Source organism: Tetrao urogallus (assembly GCF_951394365.1).
Source record: "Tetrao urogallus genome assembly, chromosome: 1".
In the NCBI taxonomy this organism is placed as follows: Eukaryota; Metazoa; Chordata; class Aves; order Galliformes; family Phasianidae; genus Tetrao; species Tetrao urogallus.
The window spans coordinates 23,544,784-23,567,125 of record NC_136813.1 but is presented as its reverse complement, the minus strand read 5'-3'; the positions used below and the strand labels follow the sequence as shown (position 1 = coordinate 23,567,125).

Sequence of the window (22,342 nt, the reverse complement as noted above, 5' to 3'; positions counted from 1 at the left end):
TAAGGCAGTGGAGTTGGTTTGTAAACCAGCAAGTGGTTTTGGAGAATCCTTGCATATTGTATTCACAGCCTCACAACCCCCACATTCGCTAACTTTCACAGGTTGTTTTGGCATCCCATAATGACTTTACTGTTTGAATGAGGTTTTAAATAACTTGGACATAATTACACATTCATATGCATAGACACATAAGCATACATGTTGCCTAGCTCACATGAAACATCTATGTATTATTAAAGCAGAAAAAAGTGAGATTTGGGAAACTGATTTTTGTGGAAGTGTATAAGCAAGCACACTGTGGCTGTTTTGTTTAAAATCACTGAAGATACAGCTTGCCACAAATCAGCTTACCATTTGCAAATGAGGATGAAGACTGTCACCAGAATAAACACACCGTCAAATTTTTGCAGATTCACGTCAGGCAGGAGCAGCTTATTTCTACAGCAACAGGTGAGGTTCAGCCCTGTATCTATGCAAATCCTGACTTAAAAGCAGAAGTGCAAGTGCTCACATCTGCTTCCTGCAGATATAATTTGCTTTGTGATAAGTGTCTGATACGGCAGAGCAGCATCTGCACAGATGGAGACTTTGCCGCAATGGATGTGCCTGCATGTTTCCGATAACTGAGAACGTGCATCCAGGTGGCCTCCATGTGCATCTGCTCTGCTGTATCTGGGGAGGGGCAGGTGTGGGTTAGGAAAAGGTTCTGCACCAGAGGGTGGTGGGCATGGAACAGGCTGCCCAGTGCAGTGGGTATGGCCCTGAGCTGCCAACTTTCAAGAAGCATTTGGACACTGTTCTCAGATATAGGGATTCAATTTTGAGTGGTATGTGGAGCCAGGTGTTGAACACAATAATCCTTGTGGATCTCTTCCATCTCGAGATATTCTATGATTCTGTGATTCTATAAAAGAGACTATTTATGCCTGTTTCTAGAAAATGCTGAGTTCTCTCTACTGACTGAGATAAATGCTAAATAATATTTTTTCTCTTTAGGAGGAATCCTTTCAAGAGATCTATATAAACTGCTTGCAGCTTATGCTCTTACAGGTATAAAAAAAAAACAAGCTCATCACTTACACCTTATTGAGACTGACCTGTGTTTCAGCTGTCTTTCAACTGATTTATTTATTTCTATTTTCTGAGTAAACCATGTATTAAAGAAATAACCAAATGGAAGTAGGAGAATTTTGAGATGAAGAATTATACACTGTTCTTACACTTCCCTAGAAGTCCACTTGTGTCCACTACTTTGATAGTTTTTTTTCTATCTGGAGGTGAGACCAGTTTTCACTTCACTGAATCACAGAAAAAAAAGATCAGGCTTGAAGGGATCTCTGAAGGTCGTCTAATCCGGCACTCTGCTCAAAGCACAGCCAGCACACCAGGCTGCTCAGAGTCTTGTCCATCTGAGCTGCTAAGATCACAGCCTGCATGGGCAAACTGCCAATGTCTCAACACTTGCATGGTTAAAAAAAAAAGAAAGCCTATACTGACTTGTAGCATTGCTTGAATAAAAAATTTCAGTGTCACCTGGAATCATAGAATAGAATCATGGAATCATTAAGGTTTGAAAAGACCTCTAAGATCATCAAGTCCAACCACTGACCCATTACTACCATGCACACTAAGCCATGTCCCTCAGTGCCACATCTACCCTTTTCACAGAATTCCTGGATCATTTTTGCACTGGAAACTGCAATGTGTGACACATTTCTAGAGACAACCCAGACCTAAATGAGGCTGAGAAGTAAATTCATCATCCAGGACTGGGGTCATGGTCACCAGCTAGATGGGGCTGCACCTGCTAAACTCATATGTCTTGTGGTCCTGAGCGTGCCAAAGATTGACTCACACTCAGCATAGCCAATTATAAGTAGGCACAGCCTTCTGACAGCAATTTACAGTCTCAAAGCACCTCTGGAAGCGCCAGCATAGGGAGAACCTTGCACTAGTGCACACATGGAATCACAGAATTGTAGGGATGAAAGGGATCTCCTGAGTCCAACTCCCTGCTAAAGCAGGTTCCCTTACAATAGGTTGAGCAGGAAAGCATCCAGAAGGGTCTTGAATATCTCCAGAGAAGGAGACTCCAAAGCCTCTCTGGGCAGTTTGTTCCAGTGCTCTGTCACACTAAAGGTGTGAAAGAAAGTTCTTTGTCATGTTCAGATATAACTTCTCGTGTTCCAATTTCTGCCCACTGTCCTTTGTCCTGTTGCTGCATGCCACTGAAAAGAGCCCAGCCCCACGCACATGGCTCCTGCACTTTAGATATTTATAAACAGTGATGAGATCCCCTCTAAGCTTTCTCTTCTCCAGGCTCAACAGACTCAAAATACCAGCCTTCCTCATACAGGAGATGCTCCAGGCTCTTCATCATCTTTGTGGCCCTCTGCTGGATCGTCTCTAGGATATCCCAGTCTTTCATGAACTGAGAAGCCCAGAACGGGACACAGCACTCCAGATGTGGCTTTACAAAGGCAGAGCAGAGCGGAGGATCGCCTCCCTCAACCTGTAGGCCATGCTGCTTGTGTCGCACCTGAGGGTCGAACTGGCCACAAGGGCACACTGCTGGCCATTACCGATCCGCTGCCCACCAGGAGGGCACCCCTGCTAGACTCAACTAGGCCTGAGATCTTTCGTGCGTAAGTCCAGCTGCGCAGGACTTTTAACACGATGGTCAGTGACGCACAAATAACGAGCTGCCGGCTTATATTCAGAAACAACAGCCGCAGTTTCACTGAGATTTCTGGTGTCGTGGAGATGCAGCAAGCACGCACTGCGCCCCACCCCGCGGAGAAGAGCGGCTCCCCGCCGGTGACAGTCAGCCCAGGCGGGGCGCGGACGCGGACGCGGGGCACAGCCCGGGCGAGGCCCCGCCCCGAGCCGAGGGCGGAGCGGCCGCTGCCGCCTGACCCTGCAGGCCGCGGCGGGGGCTCGCCGGGTGAAGTCGGCTGGGTTACGCGCGGCCGAGAGGTCGGGTCCTTTCGGAGAGGCTCGGCGGGTTGTGGTGAGGAGGCTCGTTCGGCTGGGAGCGGCGGGAGGGCGGCGGTGGAGGTCGCGGTTGTCACGGTGGTGCCGCACGGCGCTGCGGGCTGAGCCGGGCTGGGAGCCGGTGCCGCTCGGAGGGAGCGAGGAGGCCGGTTCGTTCCGGGTTAAAGTGTCGCCGAGAAGCAGTTATCCTGTCAGTGGCTCGGTACGGAAGTGAGGGATCCTTTAAGAAAATTCCCTGCTCCGCGGGTTCTGCCTGCTTTGAGAGGGTCGGGTCGGGCTTGGGTCGTTTCTATCTGCTGGGGAGAAATCTGTCGGTGATGGCGGGGAGCTGGTAGGCCTGCTCGTAATTAAAAGTGCTAAATAGCAGTCTTGCGTAACTGCAGGTCTGGTTGGAATCGTTTCCCTTTCCCGGAGAACACGAGGTAGTTTCGATGCCTTTGTACGCGGTCCGCTGTGTGACACCACTGCCAGCTGTCCCGCCGTGCGCTCGCTTTCCGTTCCAGAGACGTGCCGGGTTGGCACTTGAGAGCTGGCAGCTCTGCCCTGACACCCTGCGATGGAAGCTCGGGCATCGGGGAGAAAGTTGGTTTATGAGGAGAAAATGGGCTTGAGACAGTCGTGCTGACAGGAGGAAGCTGAGGCGTGCGGGATGCTGGGGGTGGGTGCTGCCAGCGTGAGACGTGCTGGAATATCCGACGGTGGGAGTTCTCTGAAGTCCTCAGTAATTATAAGAGAGTAGGAGTTACCATGTCTGGCTTTCCTATTATCCAGCCCTAAGTGCTTAAATATCAGCTGTAGGCCACTGCTTAATGAAAAATTTAAGCACTACTCCAAAGGAGACTAATTTAAATATGCTAGAAGGAAAAAAAAAAGAAGGTGAAGTCGAGCAGCTGGTACCTACTGTATGAACTTGAATCCTTTATAACATTTGTGTTAGATCAGTATGTTCTCAAAAGTTAGTAAAGCCTTAATTGCTTTTTATAGATTAAGTTTTAAATAATTCTGTTGCATTGTAGTTCTCCTTCACCATCTTCATCTTTGAAATCAGTGGCTGACATATCAGAAGATCTCTGGATTAAGGGGTAGGTTTTGTTCTCCCATAGCCCCACCTACAAGTTTTGAATACAGGGAGCTGGAAAGCGTGTTCTACCTCTGTCAGTCAGGATATTTAATCCCCTTAATAAGCATTAGGCATCATGTTTACCTTTTCACAGTTGAAACCACAACCAAACTGCGGGTTTCTAAACTTTTTTTTTTTTTTTAATGAAGAGGAGCTTGGTGCATCAGAGGAAGGATGGTCTGCCAGATAGCGGAGGTGTTAGCTTACAATATCAAATGGAACCCACATTGCCCCACTGCCCTTTAGCCTCCTTCAGCCAAGTCTCTTGGCACCAAAGAGTGTATCTGTAATGATGTGTGGAAAAGGGCTGAGGAATGAGTCAAGTGCTGGTTTGATCTGTGATTATCTACAGTGCCCGTTAGCTCTTTTCTTAGCTCCTTTTTTGGATCAGCTTTCTCAAAGACAAGTTCCTGAGAGTCTTACTGAGCACTAGGAAGACATCCGGGCCAATTTGTACATCCAGTCACTGGGCCAAAGGTTCAATTGCATCTTGCATCAGTGCTCTTGCATTTAGCAATATGCGCTTGGCCATTTGTTCTAGCTTTAAAACGTAGGAAATAACAATGTGCAGAAATAGTTTACAATATAATGGGCACTTAGGTACTGTATTAAGATCATGCACTGAAAAAGATAATGAAGACTGATATTCCTTGCATATGATTGAGAAACTACTTAAATGCTTGATTTCAGGGAATGTTTCCTCTTGTGTTCTAAGGGAGCCACCTAGCTAGCTTATTTACTTCAGTATACCCACCACTATTTTGTATCAATTCCAATTCATTCTTATGTATTAATTTATTAAATTCATTCCTTTGGGCTGACTTTTAGTTATCCTCTAACTGTGGATTTAAAACCAACTTATTTTGGTTTTAAAATCAGCTGTGAATTGCTTCCTCTGTTTCTAAGCGCATTGCCACGCCAATGAATAGTTTGGCACTGACTGCTCTACACGCAGCACAAATTTGGGATGTTTCAGACAATCAGAGATGAGTTAACAATGCTCCCACTCTTCTGAGTTGCTAAGCCTGTTTTTGTATCTCTGTCACACATGGCCATGCAGTGCTGCCTTGTGTGCACTGGTTCTGCTGACATCTCAGCTTCCTGACACATCTTTTATTTGGGGTTAATAAAGATTGAGCTTTAGCAAGAACAGTGCTGTTGACAGTGCAGTGAGCATATGGAGTGGTACTTACTGTTGCTCACTGTTAAGCAGAAATGCAGCTGTTAGTTTTGGATTTTACTTGACATCTCTTCTTGTTTTACACTAACAGTTGTTAGGAAAATTATTTAAAATCTGGATAGTATCTTTGCCTTAGCCACCCCCAACAAAACCAAAGCAAAACACATGAGGCAAAGCAGGTGATGGTGCTGTGGCGAGTAGTTACTGCCCTAAGCAGGGACTTCATACAGGATTAAATTCAGAGACACTAGAAATGTCAAAATACTAAATATTGCTCATAAAGAAGTGGACTGTGATGTTGGCTTAAACTTTGGCCTTCTTTCTTGCTCTTTTAAGTCTTTTCTGTTTTAGAAGTTTCAAATAATTTTTGGATCAGAGTTCTTCACTGTTAAGCTGCTTTTCACCTTTATACCCTCCTTAAAAGAAAAATGGATTTTCAGTAAATGCAAGATGATGTTGTCTAGGAGTCCCTAGGTTTTTTTTGCTAGCAGATTACTTGACATGTGTATCTTTAATTACTCCATATACTTGGTTAATGTCCATAATTCTTTATTATGAGGAAACTTAGTGCACTTTCTATGAGTGCCGTAGGGACAAAAGAATGGTTCTCCTAGACCATAAAATCTTCACCACAGTGTGTAGCCTTTCAAATAAGAATAAAGCTGTGTCTGCCACGATGTTCACTCTTTCTCGTTACTTCCTAGCTGCTTGCTGTTGTGTTGGTCAGGAGCATGCTCTGAGCTTCTAATCTTTATGCTTAGTGGTTACTAACTGCATAATTTTTCTTATGCCAGCATTGTTCTTCAGCCTAGATCAAAGATACCAAATGTATTGGCAGCAGGTCAGTCAGCCAAAGAATCTCCTTCAGCCACAAGTTCATTTTTCTGCTGTGGGATATGAAATGGGCAGCAGGGCTGGTGACTTGAGTGGCTTTGTGATCTGTTCCACCAGGGCTGCTTTCTCCAGCCATCCCTTCTGGTCCTAACCACATGCCTGCTGCTGCTGGCCTGGAATGCTCATAGCTCGTGTTCTGCATGCAGTAGGATTGTGTCGCATCATGCAGGAACAGGTGCAGTATGGGCTACGTGACGCATCTGTCATCTGACTGCAGATGCATCACTCACACAGATGCCATCTGCTTTTTGATAATAAAGGATGTGGGAGTAGAGCACAGCATTCAGTCTTTGCTTCTAAAATGTTCTTCACTTCTGAAGTTAGTCTGCTTTTATTGGAGAAGCAGAAAGATATTTATTTCCTCTGCTTTACTGCAGTGGCATAAACGAAGAAGAGCTGGTGTTCCAGGGTCTCAATGAAAGCCTGAATTTCCATAGTTCTTTTCTTCCTTCCTGACTTACTTTATTTCATCCAATATATTTATAGAGGCTAATCCAATCTCTTAGCCTTTGTTTTATTGGCTTGATGGGCCAAACTTATTTCCCGGGAGAGAGGGAATTGGTGCACCAGAAATTTCAGTAACCTTCCTTCCTCGTTTTGCTCTGGTGCAGCTTTATTAAACGTGGGTCAGCACTGTGTGGGGAGTCTCACCCGTGCTTACTTGTACAGTGGTATTAATGCTACAGTGTGTAATAGAAATGTTCTTATTTTTGCCCTACTGATTTTTTACTTGCCTTTTTCATGGCCATGCTTTTTGTAGCTTGCTGTCATTGTGGCTGGCAAGCATCTCTAGATTTTTCTCCGTTCTTCTATCCAGCTTATAGCAGAGAACTGTTTTGTTTGTTTGTTTTCTCCCTGAAGATATCCTCTCTTAAAATGATAAGAAAAAGTTAACAAGCATTGAATATTAAAAAAATGTGTAGACTGTTGATACGTAATATCCTTTTTTTGTTGCTGCCCTCTACTCTATTCTAGTATCATAACCCACACTGAATGTCAGCGGCTTTCAGTGCCATCAGCAAAAAATTTCAATGGAGTTTTTTTATATTGTGTGCTGAAAATGCTATCTTAATCCAAGAACAACTTGTATTTGCTGCATTTAGCCAAGTTCAATTAAAACAACGGATTTACATATTTCGAAGTTCAAATGAACCCACTGGATTATGTCCTGCTCTTTAATTGTTCATGTATTCCTCAAACAGCCTAATGTGTGCATTCCAAAATAAAAATAGAACCCACAGCCTTTTGTACGTTCAGGGTTTTGTCACCTGGGGAGAAAGGAAGGGAAACGTTGGCCTTCCTTCTCTCATTGTAAACACTGTGAAGGAAATAAATAATTCCCTGTTTTCGTACTGTAAAGCAAAGCTTTAACTTCCCAATTCCATTGGAGTGTTGATGTTAGTTGGAAAAGATTTATCATAATTTGTTTAAATCTGAGTGCTTTCCCTTCAGTCATTTAAGTAAAAATGTACTGAGTTTGCAAGTTCAGCCTTTGTTTAAATAGACAAACTGTTAACTGAGTTTTTTAATGTCATAGGGATTTTTGAGGGGAAAACATTGAGAGGAAGGGTAGATTTATTTATTTTACTCCACTGTTTGGTACTGATCTTAATATTTTTTTTTAAGATAGTATGCTTAATGTCAGGAATGTCTGTGTTCTTGTGTTGCTTCTTAAGAAATAAATGTTTGGTGTAATTACAGGTGATGTTTACTGAGTTAAATTCTTTGCTGACTGGGAGTCATACATTCTAAAGGTTAATAGGAGATAACTGAAACATCAGAATTTGTACCAAGCAACTAGATAGCTTTCTGGTAATACAGTATGATCACCTTTAGAGAGGTTGCTTCATTATAATGTAAACTTTGTTTGGCTTAATCTGTGAATACTCTTACTAACTTGTATTCCAGTGTGCAGCAATGGAACAAGTGCGGGATCCAGTTATGCAAGAAGATGCAAATATTAAAGCTATTAATGAGGAGTACACAAAAGCCTTTATTTTTATCAATAAAGGACTACATGCAGATGAACTGGGTCAGAAGGAAGAGGCAAGAAGTTACTACAGGCAAGGACTTGACCACTTGCTCCAAGGAGTTAGTATTCCATCACAGGATCCTGTGTGTGTGGGACCCCAGTGGGAGTCTGCCAGGCAAATGCAACAGAAGATGAAGGAGACCCTCCAGAATGTGCGCACTCGACTTGATATTCTAGAACAAAACACTCCACCTGTAGGAGGAAGCCCTGCTGCAATGGATGCCCTTGCTGGAGTGCCCAAGTTGTACCCACACATTCCTTCTACAGAAAAGCCAGAAAGGCCCCCCCCACCTAATGCTCTGTTTGTACCAAGTCAGCCACCTGCAGCAGATGAAAGTGTTGCAGCTGCAAGCCAGGGGCAGCTTCCATCTATGAGCCCATCATCTGCAAAACCTCTGTGTCTGCCAAATGAAGCACCTCCTGCCTATACTCCTCAAGCTACCGATGGCCATTTTACTGTGTCGTATGGCACAGACTCAGGGGAGTTTTCTTCTGTCAGTGAGGACTACTACAGAAAGTGTACTCAGCCACCTCCCCTTCAAAACCTGGGAGTGGATGCAGATGAGCTGATCTTGATTCCCCAAGGTGTGCAGATATTCTTTGTGACTCCTGATGGGCAGGTCAGTGCTCCTTCGTATCCTGGATATCTGCGCATTGTGAAGTTCTTGGATACAGATAGTGAGATGGCCCAGAATCGTCCACCTGCGTTTCTTCAGGTAACAGGAAAATCATTTTCTTTAATTACATGTATATGTCAAAGTTTTAAACAACAATCTTCTTATGTTCTTGCTTTTCTAAGTCTTTATGATGATATGAGGGATTTAATAGCCATTGGAAAAGATTATTTTCTGCTTTTCTGAGAAAACATCCTTAGTGTCTTCCCAAGGTTCTTGAGTGCTTACTGCTGTGATGAATTCTGTTTTCTAAAGGAATTACAGAATCATAGGGGTTGGAAGGGACCTCCAGAGATCATCGAGTCCAACCCCACTGCCAAAGCAGGTTCCCTACACCATGTTGCACAAGTAGGTGTCCGTGTGGGTCTTGAACATCTCTAGAGAAGGTGACTCCACAACCTCCCTGGGCAGCCTGTTCCAGCGCTCCGTCACCTCACCGTAAAGAAGTTCTTGTGCACGTTTGTGCAGAACATCCTATGCTTTGGAATCGGTTGATGTTTCTTTTTCATTTCATAAAACCAAATTCCCCTTCCTCACACTGAGAAGAAATGTTGATTCCTATGTTGTAACACTTAAACTTTCAGTATAAAACAGATTCATGTAGTACCCAATTAGTTGCAACTAGTGATAAGGTATTGTGGTCAAATTAGAGAATCTTAATGAAGAACTTCAGAACCTGTGTTAGTCTGTGAACCACAAATGAAAAAGATGCGTTATTTGGATATACTTTTTTTTTTTTTTGCTACTCACTTCTTGTGGGCACGTTCTGTAATGCACATTGTATTTCTGGTCCAGTTTCCAACTTGGGGTCTCCCTGATGGAGAGAGACCTCTTTGATGGAACTGTCTCAACAATGAAGGAGAAACTTTGGTAAACAAAAAAAAAATCTATTCCTGTTTTTGGTTCTACTGGTTAGGAATCTTCAGCAGGCCAGTGATAGTCATATATTCTCTTTATCAATCATACAGACCTGTTCTGAGATCAATAGAAAGTAAGAGGCACTGAGTCCTGATTTATTTGGCCTTGCACTTCATCTCCTTCTGCAACTAGGCCTTAAGACTAGGCTTCAGTTAAGAAGCTACCAGCCTGAATTGTGATCCTGTGGAAATCAATATTTTCTCTGTCAGAACTAACCAAGACTGCTGTCTCTACAGTCATGAAGGTTTTTGAGTTGATGATTGTTTGGTTTTATATTCTTTTTCCCTAGATATCTAAGGCTCTTTTTCTTACTAAACTGTATGGAAAATCAACTTTCTAGTGCTAATCAGAGCATTCTCCCTATCTTCTCTTTTTAAAAAGGTCCTTTAATTCCTTCACGCGTGTATCTTTTCCAGGTTTGTGACTGGTTGTATCCTCTAATGTGCAACCAGTCTCCTGTTCTGTGCTGCAATACGGGAGTCTACATGTTCCCTGACATGATGTCCCAGACACCAGGATCCTATGTGGGAGTAGTGTTGTCTTCAGAACTTCCAGCAGCTGACAGAGAGCTTTTTGAGGATCTGTTAAAGCAGATGTCTGACCTTCGACTCCAGGTAAATTCCCCAGCTGCCTTTCCTAAACCAACAATGAAAGGTGGAAATGGTAATATGTCTGCCAGTTTATACTTAGTTTGTGTCTTATTGGCAAGCTCACCAGTGAGAAATAAAGTAGCCAAGATTTAAGGGTACCTAGTAATGAAACTGTAGGCTCTGTGAGATAATTGAAATTTTTAAAGTAATGCATCATAAGCACAGAGAAGAATTGGAAATCACTCTGGATACTTTCACTATTTTTCCTAGAGAAAAACATAGGCCCCAAAAGAAAATTTTCAGGAGAAAGTGGTTTTTTTTTTTTCCTGTGGATGTACGTGCACACGGTCTAAGTGTAGTTTGGACCAGACAGCATTCAGGGAATATTGTTCACAAATGCAATTACAGTTCAAAAACATTAAGAAGCTTCAAAGACAACCTGTGAAAATACCAAGTACCTCAAAAATCTGCCTTCAAATGGGATCGCAAAATAGATTTGTCTGATACCTCATTGCAGTAAGATTTTAACAGACACAATAGAAAAAAACCCACATAGTCTATCAAAGATGCAGTAAGATACAGTGACTGGAAACAAAGTGAGTTAAGAGTTACTGTAAGAGTGCTGGAACACCATATGAGGAAGAATGGTAATCAATAATCACTCAGTAGTTCATAGCAAGATAATAACATGTTTGTGGAAGATACCATCTTACTGAGTCACCAAGACTTGAATGCAGTGATGATGAAGAACCATACTGCAGCATGTCATGTGGGTGCAATTCTGTTAGAAATCCTGTTGAGTTCAGCAGGGAATTGTACTAGCACAGAAGGCCACTGCTTTTTACTTGAAAGGAAAAAGTACTATAGAACTGTGTGATGTTTCAGTGCTGGACTTAGTGGCTAAATTTGTAGTCTTTCCTGCATAGAAGTAGTTTCAATTGGATTTCAGTCTAGTCCCTTTATTGTCTTAATTGTTAATATTCCCTGATATGATATCACAGGTGCCAGGATCCCATGAGAGAGTAGGGTTACCATCAGAGCTCCCAGCAACAGAGAGAGCGCATTTTGAAGATAAATTAAAACAGATGTCTGGCCACAAAGTCCAGGTAAATGCCAGGACAGTGATTCTAAAATTTCATAGCAACAAAAGAAAAGTTATCACTTAAGTACACCTTAAAACTGCTGAGATTCCAGACCTGTTTGACCACAGCAATGTATCCTCCCATGGTGTGTCCTGTGGGTTGGTTTGTTTGTTTGTATGTTACTTCTTAAGAGTAGGTTCAATTACTGCAGACGGTCCTGCTTTGCAAATCAGTTGCAGATTTCTGGATTTTTTAATAACTTTGATATAGCACTTGGATATAACTTCCTTTTGGCAAATTATTTTAAAGCCTAATCTGCTGGGTATTTTATGTATGTTTTACATAGTGGTCACAAGGATCTAACTAGCAACTTATGCTTAATGTGACTGTAGCATAGAATCTTAGACAAACCATTTCTACACTTTAGCAAAGCTTGTAGAAGAGTCTTTTAATTTTTTTTCCACATGGTGACCCAGACTGCGGCAAAGAAATTATACCTGGAGCATACCTTGGTTTTGGTTTGTTTGTTTGTTTCAATAGGCTTAAGGGTTTTCTTTAATTGTAGATATGTATTAAGGTTATTTTTCTTGCCCCGCACTCATAGTGTTTCGGTCATCTGGTAAGGGCATTTCTTGAAAATGAGGATTTCAGACTGTGATCAAGCAGTAATTGATGAAATTCTGCAAGTCAGTTATACTTTGTTAATCTTTTGGGTAGCAATTTACTAAGACTTAATCCAGTCTTTCCTGTTAATGTTCTTGTTGGTTCTTTACTGTAACAGTCTTCGTGCTTGGTGTTACATCTTCCTAACACTTCCGATGAATCTAAGAATTCCGTGCAATATTGAATACTATTCCATATTGTGTGTTCTATTCTGTTCATAGGTTTCATCTGTGAATATTTTCATGTAGGCTCTTTCAGACAGAACAAAATTATTTTCTATCCCTCACTAATAAGCATTATTTTCAATCTCTGAAATATTTACTGTTCTTTTATTTTTACTTTTTTACCCTTTTCTAAAAACAGAATCCGAACCAAAACCCAAATCCATTCCATTGTTTTTCTGCCTTCTCTAGTTAAAGTTCAGTTATACATTGTGAACTGTGCAATGTTACACTTTTTAGAAACACTAAGCAGACTGTGGTGGTGATTGCTACGTTTGAATGATTAATGTCTGCTCAAGAAACTCTAGAGCTTGACATGAAATTGCACAGAACCTATCTGCACAACTTTAAGTGTGGGGCAGCTATCATGCACATGACATGTTCCTTGGCTGTGCCAGTCTGCAAAAAAGCATCAACAGCACAGGGAATGAATAATGTCCTTTATTTTTGGATATGAGGGGAAAGGATGGGGTGCAAATGACAACAGCTGCATTCTTTTAGTGCAGCTGAATTCTCTGAGCAAAGACTGCAGTTCCTATACTGGATAACAGGAGAGTTGACTTCTCTTTGAGGAGATAAGAATGATAAATGGATCAGTGCTTTATCGCTGGTTAACTTGTGCTGTAGGTTATGCTACTTAGTTGACCACATGGCCTTACTAGCAAGCTAATCTTCTTTTAACTGTATAAAGAAAGTGTACAGTGAGCAAAAAGCAATTGAATTTGGAGGAATACACAGAACTGGCTTTTTTTGATAATGGATATCTTGGGAGTGGATTCTAAGATACTTATTTTTGCTTGTTAGCCTCCAGAAGCCTCCAGTGATGTGATTAATTTGCCTCAGACTGTACATATCCAACCACATCCTGAAGGGGAAAGTCAGAAAGAATTGCCAGAATGGAGTGAGAAAGTTGCCCGTGGAATCTTGTCAGGTACTACTGTAAGAGGAGGGTTACATTAAATACAAACCTCTGCAAGTCAAACAATATTTTATCTATCTGTGTGCTAGAAGCTGAGTAGTCAGAAATGATTGTTCACTAGCTCCATTTCTAATAACATGAAGGATACGTTGGTGTGCCTTATGAAAACAGCACAGAGTTTGAATCCCCGTCAACATTCTTGCTCACTGGAAATGGGTTGGACTCCTAATTTGACTATATAAATTAGCTGTAGTCACATGTGACTCAAACCACTGTGATACCACAATTCTACTCTTGTTTAAGCAGTGATATTAAAGGTGATATCTGTTGTGGCTTCTGCTCATAAACAGTTTTTTTTTCCTCTGAGAAGCTTTGGAATACACAAGTGAGAAAAGATTGGAGTGAATATGAATCTGTTAGAAGGGCAGGGAGGTTAGGTTGTACGTTTTCAGAATGTTAAAGCATTGAGATGATCACTTCCATCACTTTTGACCCTGCCGGGACCTGGATATTCAAGGAAAAAAAGCCAACTGAAAAAATAAACACCACAAACAATTGAGTTTCTGCATTATGCTGACATTTGGGCAAAGAATGGCTGTACTAGACTTAAATGAAATGAACTGCTAAAGTGTAGGTGGTGTAGGAGCAGAATTCGTTGCAGGAATTCATGCTGGCACAGTCAGGAAAGAATATAATTGCAGAATGTAATTGGGAATGTTTCTAAGATCGGTGTTGGAGAAGCAGAGGAGGGAAAGCTGTAGGAATTCTAGTCTCTAAAACTCCACGTGTTTTAAGAAAAACAATTTTTGCCCTGAAGGTGCATCTTGGGTAAGCTGGGGCCTCGTAAAAGGAGCAGAATTTACTGGGAAAGCTATTCACAAAGGAGCTTCTAAACTGCGAGAACACATTCAGCCAGAAGAAAAACCTCTGGAAGTCAACCCAACTGTAGCAAAGGGGCTTCATGTAGCGAAACAGGCTACTGGAGGGGCTGTGAAAGTCAGCCAGTTCTTAGGTAAGATGCTCTATCTCATAGCATATTGTATTTTTGCCTTAGAGTAAGTATTTTGTGAAATGAGAGCTGGTTTATTTAGCCAGGGAATTTGAGGAAGGACAGTTCTGATAAAATTCAGAGATTGGTTGTTTGTACCTGGTTATTTTCTGTGTCAGGGATGTGCTTGAGGAATTTTTTATATTGTGTGGCCTTGGTGCATCTTTTTTTCTTGACTAAAGTAATAATCCAGATAGCGGAGCATTTCTCTGATTTGAAGTTTCATGTGTTTATATACATATTTAAAGTTCTAAACAGTTCAGAAAGTTCTCTCTTTTTTTCCTGCATTAATCACCACGTATTTTAAAAGCTGTATTGTCACTGACTATTAACTTATATTTTATCAGTACAGAATGTGTATGCACATTTGTTGATTCATGCAGCTGCAAAACTTGTCTGTTAGATTATGTGTAGACTTCCAAATAGTAATCACTTGGGGTTCAGAGGAGCTTGGGAATCATAGGAGCTCTCAGTAACTTCATTGTTATTTCATTCTGTTATGTATTAGTGTTGATGTGTAGTGTATAGCGATTCAGCTGAGTTTAAAAGTAAACTGTGCTGGATGATACCTGATTACTGGGAAGAGCTGGAATAATTCTAAGTATTCTCCAGAAGATGAGAAAGGAAAGAAAGACACTTTGTTCTCCATTTCCGAGTTGGGGATAACTAAGCAATGGAAGCACTTTTTTGAAATTAAGAGTGACAAATGCCTATTTATTTTCTAGTGCTGCTACATCAGCCCTACTTGATTGTTAGGAAATTGAGCTGAGCAGAATCTGAAAACAAGTTTTGCTTCTGTATCAGTTCAGTTACTTAAGCATGGATTCAAGTTTCTCTTCAGAATAAGCATATTTAAATAGAAGTGACGTTCAGAACTTCAGTGAAGCATACTTTTGATTTAGGAGTAAAGACTCTTAAATATATTCTGTGTTCTAACTAAGTAATCTCCATACAATTCTTCTACGTCAGTTGAGGGAGTGTGTTCAATAGCAAGCTGTGTTGGAAAGGAGCTGGCTCCTCATGTCAAGAAACATGGCAGCAAATTAGTTCCAGAATCCCTTAAGAAAGACAAAGATGGCAAATCTGCTCTTGATGGTGCTCTGGTGGTGGCAGCAAGTGGAGTTCAAGGTAACAAAAATTCCTTCTGCTTTTTTAAATTGCATTCTTTTCAGTGCTGTGAACTCAATTAAGCTCTTCATTTTTACAGGGTTTGCAACAGTGTGGCAAGGTTTAGAAAGTGCAGCTAAGTGCATTGCTAAAAGTGTTTCAACTGAGACTGTAAAAACTGTGAAACACAAGTAAGTTACGTTTTTTGATGGCTTTCATCTTCTACAGCATGTTGTCATCGTGAATGAATACTAGCAAAAAAAAAGTTGATGAAAGTGAAGGAAAGCTACGAAATACTCTAATTATACAGCTTATGATAAGCTGCTAAGTGCACAGTAACGAGCATCTCCTGTGAGTAAAAATATGAAATGAATGAGTGCTTCTTGTTAAATATGTATTCTCTTCTAGAACTATTACAGATTCTGGCAGCATTAAGAAATAATGTTCAGATTTATATTGTTCTACATTGTGTCTTTATGGAAGACAAAAAGCAGCCATTTTAAACCTCTCAAATGTGATCTTGAGTTTCTATAACATTAGTTTCTATAACATTAGCTGGACCTCAAAAAATGAAAGAACTTCAACCAAAAGCAGGTTATATTAAAGCAATGAAGTACAAAAGGAGAAGTATGTAAGGAAGTCTAAGGCATAAATGGCAATAATAAACCAAGTAGGCTGGACTTGGAAAATATACGTGTTCGAAAAGGGTGGTGTGATTTGTGTTTACTAAGATGATGCAAAGAACTAAGCTGATAAGTGTTAGTACTGAATGATGCTTTGGAGAATAAGGGAAGACAGTGAAATACCTGCAACGTGTATGAAATGCACTCCCTCCAAAAAGATGTGCAGTAGGTGTCGTTGTATATGGAGAGTAAGCAGAAGCGTGTAGGTTGAGTGGTGACAGTGATAAGGATAGCAAATGAGATGCTGAAAAGGATTGCTGGAAGTGCATCCAGGCTGCTAGCAGAGGGTAAACAGCAGGAGACAGTACTGGGTCGGTTGGCAACTGGGGGTTCTGTTCTGATGCATTTTAAATGGGTTAGATGGCAAGCTAACAGTGGTGCTTTCTCCCTAATATTTGTTTTCAGTAGAGCTGTCAGGAGGTATTTTATTGGTGCTTTTTCACATAAATTCACACTGATGTTTTCTTTTGATACAAAAATAGGAAATACGGAGATCAGCAGACAACAACCACTAACTGAAAGACAAAAAGTAATTACAAGTTATTACAGTACAACTTAAAATACTTGATAATTGAGAATTTCCTCTATGTTTAGACTATCCCATTAAATAATTGCATTAAAATTCTACATATCTCTTGTGCACTGGTTTTTGTATCAATGAGGGAAAGGCATAATTCCATTCTGAGTACTTTGAACTACCTAAATCCCTCTTAATGGAAATGGAAAGCTAAAGGAGCACTATTGTAGTCTCTCTTAAGTCAACAAAAAAACTCAGCTAAAATTTAGTTGCATTGCCTTTGCTGTTGGAAGAGATGCTTATAATATGAGCATGATAATCAGAAGTGGGGGAAAATGTAGTTTCAGAAGTAACAGCTTTGCAAAAGTACCTGGCTACTGATCTGATGGGTTTTTGCAGTAGTGTGAACATCTTCAGTGTATGTATCTGCCCAGCTTTTTTCTTTTGTACAAGCAATGCAATTCAAACAGGCAAAGGTAAAAATTAATTATCAAATATTTAAGAAATGATTTGTGTTGGATAACCTATAGTCTTAACGAAGTAAAACCCCCTACTTTACTCATATTACAGAAAAAATGGTTTATGATATTCCTGAAGTGAAAATAACTAATTAAAAAAAAAAGTAAACTGACAAATAGTGCTCCTTTGCTGTGACATTAATTCTGGGATCTGCAAATCAGACAGTGATGATTCAAGGAATAATCAGAGAATTAAAAACAGGAACAAAACAAAACTGCTGATTCTTTTAATTGTTTTGCTGTTGGCTCCACCATTATACCATGGCTGCTGTTCTGATAACATGACAGATTTTTTTTTTTTTGGCTCCTCTGATACTCTGTGCTTCACTTTGGCCTTGTTTTGAGGTCCTCTGAGAATCCCTGGTCATAAAAAGCAGAGGGAAAAGTAACTCCACTAACTGCTGAGATTCTAATGTTGCAAGAAATACTTCCCTTTGGCCTGGATTGTCTGCTTACAGTGCTGACTTGGGAAATGTCTGGCTGCTAGGAAAAGCTGGAGCTTTTTAGTTAGAAGGACGGAAGCATAGTGGTGTCTTCAAAGAAAAATCTACATGCTGGAAGAGCAGCCTTTACTGAAATGATTTAGTAATTTGTCATTTCAATCCTTACACATTTGCCTGTCTGCTTATTCTTTGTATGTATTTAATTCTTGTTAATTTTGTATTCTTTGTATGTGTTTAATTCTTGCTTTCAGAAGAATAATGGTGAAGAGAAAAATACTAAGTATGCATTTACAAATCTGTTGTCTTTCTTAAAAGGTATGGAGATGATGCTGGCAGTGCTACTGACAACGCTATGAGCTCTGCAATCAATGTTGGTGTTACAGCATTTAACATTGACCATATTGGTATCAAATCTATTGTGAAGAAAACTGCAAAGGAAACTGGCCATGCTGTCTTAGATGAATATAAAGTACTGGATAAGGAGAAAAAGGATAAAAAATGAAAACAACAAAGCATTTCTCAAAGCCTTATATGAAATTCCGTCTTTAGAAGTAACCACACTGCTAATCTGTGTTTTAATGCAAATCATACTGTGCTCTTCAAGCAACTGTTACTTAATTTGCCATGGGAAAATACAGAGTGGGCATTCTTAGAAGGAGAAATGAAAGTATCCTTAAATCCTCGTTCTTTATTGATGCAGGATATGAGTTTTCAGTGAATCAACTTGCATCTGTAAGCACTTTCTCAAAACATAATACTGCATAAGGGATTAATACAGAAATGTTATAAATGTTTTTGTAATACACTATATTTGTAAAGAAGGTGGTGATACTGAACAAATAGGATTTCTAATTCTGATAGAAATAGGGTTACTAGTTTTTTTTTTTTTTTTTAATATTCTTAAGTTAATTTCACTACAGCAAACTTTGGTATTTAATATTGACCTAAATAAGTGTTGTGTCTCATTCTTTCCTTTGTAGAGAATTCCTCTTCTCAGCTACTAAGCAGCTAGTCTTATCCAAATTTCATTTTTAGAAGAAATGAAAGATGAGCCTCAGGTAACTAGATAGTCATTTCTTTTAAAACTTTCTTTTTTCCCCTCAGCGTATGAGCAAACCAAAGATTTTAAGTATTTATTCTAATAGCTCTAGCATTTACAGCTCTAGAAAAATTTATTTTCCAGGAGAGTCCATAAGGAATATTTAAAAATTCTATGAAATTGAGATTTTTATATAGAGACAATGTCTGTTTTTGCATAAATGAGCATATTTTTCTTTAAAAAAATTCTACTGAGATCACTGGAAACTTCTATGCATTCTGTACTTCTCACCAGTCCAGAAAGATTCAGAGTACCTGATGGAAGGCATTAGGTATTTGTTTCAGCAGGTAGTTCTAACTCTCAGCATCTTTATTCTACTGAATTCCCGGTTGCACAAGGGACATCTCTAAAGCATTTCTACTTAGGAGATGTGTGTGGAATAGAATAGATACTTTCATGTAGCTTTTTCATTTTGTTCCTCGTGTAACTTATTCCTGTTTGAAATGTAGAACTCTTGAGCTGCTTTTCTACTGCTACTTATTTAAAGGCTCATTATTGAGTTTTAAAGCTGCTATACGTTCTAATCTTGGCTGGACCTGCAGCAAACAGAACACCATGAATTTACAACTTGTCTCCATTTAAATAGTTGGAAAAAATAACTATAAATGGTTGTCAGCAAATTATCACAGTTATAAAAAGAACATCTGTTGGAATTGTAATAAGTGCCCATTTTGTGATGGGTACTGTAGGTGTGCACTGGGGATGGGAAAAAAGTGAAACAAAGGAACTAACCACTTGAAGTGTAACTTTGATTTATGGAAATAAAAATAAAATTGGTCAAATGGTGCTTGGCCTTATGATGTGAAGTTACTGTGAGGTGACTGGGGGGAAAAAAAAGGACTTCTGAAGTAGTTAAAAAAAAAACAAAAAACAACAGTCTAGGAGTATGCCTACAATAGAAATATGCTCACCAATTAGAGTTTAAAATATTTCAAACTAAAAAAGGCCCATCAGAAGCACATCATAACAATTTCTGTTACTATGGTCTATCACTTGCCAGCAAATGTAACTATTTTAAGGCAAATACAGATTTTGTACTAGCCAAAAGGATCTTTGTTGTTGTCAATCAGTTTTGCAACAGAAATGTTTGCATCTTCCTTCTCTCTCTCATTTGGGTTTCATATAGTACTTGCCCTTTAGTTCCATTGATAATACAGTGAGTTGGTTTTAATAGTTTAAAACTAGCAGTTAAAAGTGAACTGTTACTGTCTTCAGGAGACCAACTTGTAGCACACATTACTACAGTTTTGTTACTCTCATTACTCAGTTTGTTGTGCTGTTGAACTTATCCAGCTTCAGCTGTCTCTACTTAGGCCCTGATAAGGTTTTTACTTTGGCCATCTTTTGATACATGGCAATCCTTGTAGTACTCTCCCTCATGCTGTTTACTGAGTGCACTGCAACTGGATTTTCTGATGCACTGTTGTTTCCAAATTCATTTATTCAAAACTTTTCTGCTACAGTATTGCTCTCAAATCCTGTATTGAGAAGATGACTCTTAGTGAGTATCTCTGTCATTCCAAGTTACTGCAGCCTCTGGCATCTTCACCATTCTGTAGGTATAAACTACTGTTAAGCCCTCAGTATATAATCAAGATGTTATAATCACAATATAATTGTATAATCAATAGATATCAAGATGTTATAATCACAATATAATCAAGAGAATTAGGCAAAGTAAACAACGATCACAAAAGAGAATAAGTGGAAGAGCTTACCCTTTGGCTGAGCTCACCAGAAGATGCCAAGAGAGGTGATCTCCAGAAGAGATTCTTCCCCTCTGGTAGCCAGCCCTTAAATAGGTCTAGGAGGGGGGGAGCCAGGCTCCACCCCTTCCGGCATCACAGGTGAATTGCCTTCACCTGTGCTCCTCTGATTGACTCATGGCTCGCCTCAGGTGATCAATCAGAGGTTCAGGCCGTGACTCAGCAGTTCCCATACACCTCAGCTAAATCTGTAATCTTTCAAAAAGAGTTGGCAAACCTATCTTCCAGTAAAACATGCTGATGAGGCTTAGTTATTCAGATCACCATAGAGTGGTGTAGGTTGGAAGGGACCTCCAGTGGTCTGTACTCCAACCTCCTGCTGGTTCAGTTGAGCAGATCACATCAGCTCACATTTTGCATATCTTCAAGGCTGAAATTCACAAACTCTACATAACCTTTTACTACACTTGATCATGCTAAAAGTAAATATTTCTCCCTTGGATTGAATCAAAACTTTCTCATGTGCACTTATGCTGCTATTCATGCTTACATTTCAGAAGAGTCTGGATGCTCACTCTTCTCTAAACTTCTTTAAGGAAGCTGTTGACAGCACCAGGATCTACTCATACCTCCTCTTCTTCAGGCTGAAAATAGATCATGGCTGCCACCCCTCAACAGCCTATAGGATTTGTTTGGGAACCCAAAGCTAAGCACTCCACATGCAGTCCCGTGAAAGCTGAACAGAACAGAATGGCCTCACCTAGTTTGCTGGCTAGATTCTTGATGGTGCAGCCCAGGTAGCAGTTGGCTGCCCTTTGCTGGAAGAATTATCTGTTGCTTGTTAGCAGCTTGTTTGCCACGAACTGTCGTGTCTTTTCCTGTGAATCTGCATTCTGGTCAGTGCCCCTAAACTGCACTTTGTAGGACTCTGAATTTAGTTCTTGGTGGATTTCATTAGGTTTCTTACAGCAGTTTGTCTCTTCAGCCCTCTCTGAATAGAAGCCTCCTTCACAGTGACTGCTCTCTTCAATTTGTTAATCATCAGCAAACTTGCTGTGAGTGTGCTCTGGCCTGTATTCCAGGTTGTAATAAAGAGTTAAGTGGTACTGGCTGATGGTGGAGCTAGCTTTCCACCAACATTATTTCCCAGTTACCCGATCCATCCAATCTCATCAATTTGTCTGTAAGGGTTTTATGGGAGATTATGTCAAAGGCCTTTGTAAAGTCAAAATATACCACAGTCTCCCTTGTTTCCCCGTGTCTAACACAGTCAGTCACATCATCATACCCTAATATATTGGTGCTATTGAAATAATTAAATTTAATTCTCTGTCGAAATTAATTTTTTGTAATCCAAATGTTTACCTTCACCAATTGGTCTACCTTGTTTTTAAGCGACCCTTGCCATCTATTGCCTTCACATAATCTGAAGATACGTCTTTAATTATTTTTTTTTAACCGCATCATGTTGTTACCAAATTTTATAACTTTTCTTATAGTCTCTGAAAATTTTAGACTGAAAAGTCTGAAAACAAGTAAAATACATTTGTAGCTATCTGTATATATCTTTATCTGGAATAAAAAAATGGAGGAAAGTCCCATGTGCTGCATGGTCACTACTGTTCTTGAAGTAAATGGTAATAATCTTGATGGTTTGAAGTTTCGACCTACTGGCACATGATCTTGGTCCACAAGATATTTTTGATGTGATCTCACTCCAGCTCCCAAACCATCTGGTGAAGCACATATTTAGACTTGCTGTCCTTTGCCAATCCAGCCAAGCAACGAGGTCTGGGCTCATCCTCACTTGCACTCCGTGACCCAGTTTCTGAGATCTCACCTAGTTAGGGCACATGTTAATCCCTGAGCGGAGGGTGGGACTGAAAGCTTCCTAGAGAGGAGTCCAAAGAAGTGTCTCCTGGGGCAGATGGTAC

The 22,342-nt window shown here is 40.2% G+C and overlaps 1 protein-coding gene across 1 annotated transcript; it reads left to right on the top strand.

Moving 5' to 3' along the window:
• Positions 1–8,105: 8,105 nt before the first annotated feature.
• Positions 8,106–18,105, top strand: SPART (spartin; the record flags this gene model as incomplete). Its single annotated transcript, XM_079550527.1, has 8 exons — positions 8,106–8,936; positions 10,229–10,426; positions 11,404–11,508; positions 13,173–13,299; positions 14,105–14,299; positions 15,305–15,463; positions 15,543–15,633; positions 17,919–18,105. 8 exons carry the CDS (start codon positions 8,106–8,108, stop codon positions 18,103–18,105), a joined length of 1,893 nt encoding a protein of 630 aa, XP_079406653.1.
• Positions 18,106–22,342: the final 4,237 nt, after the last annotated feature.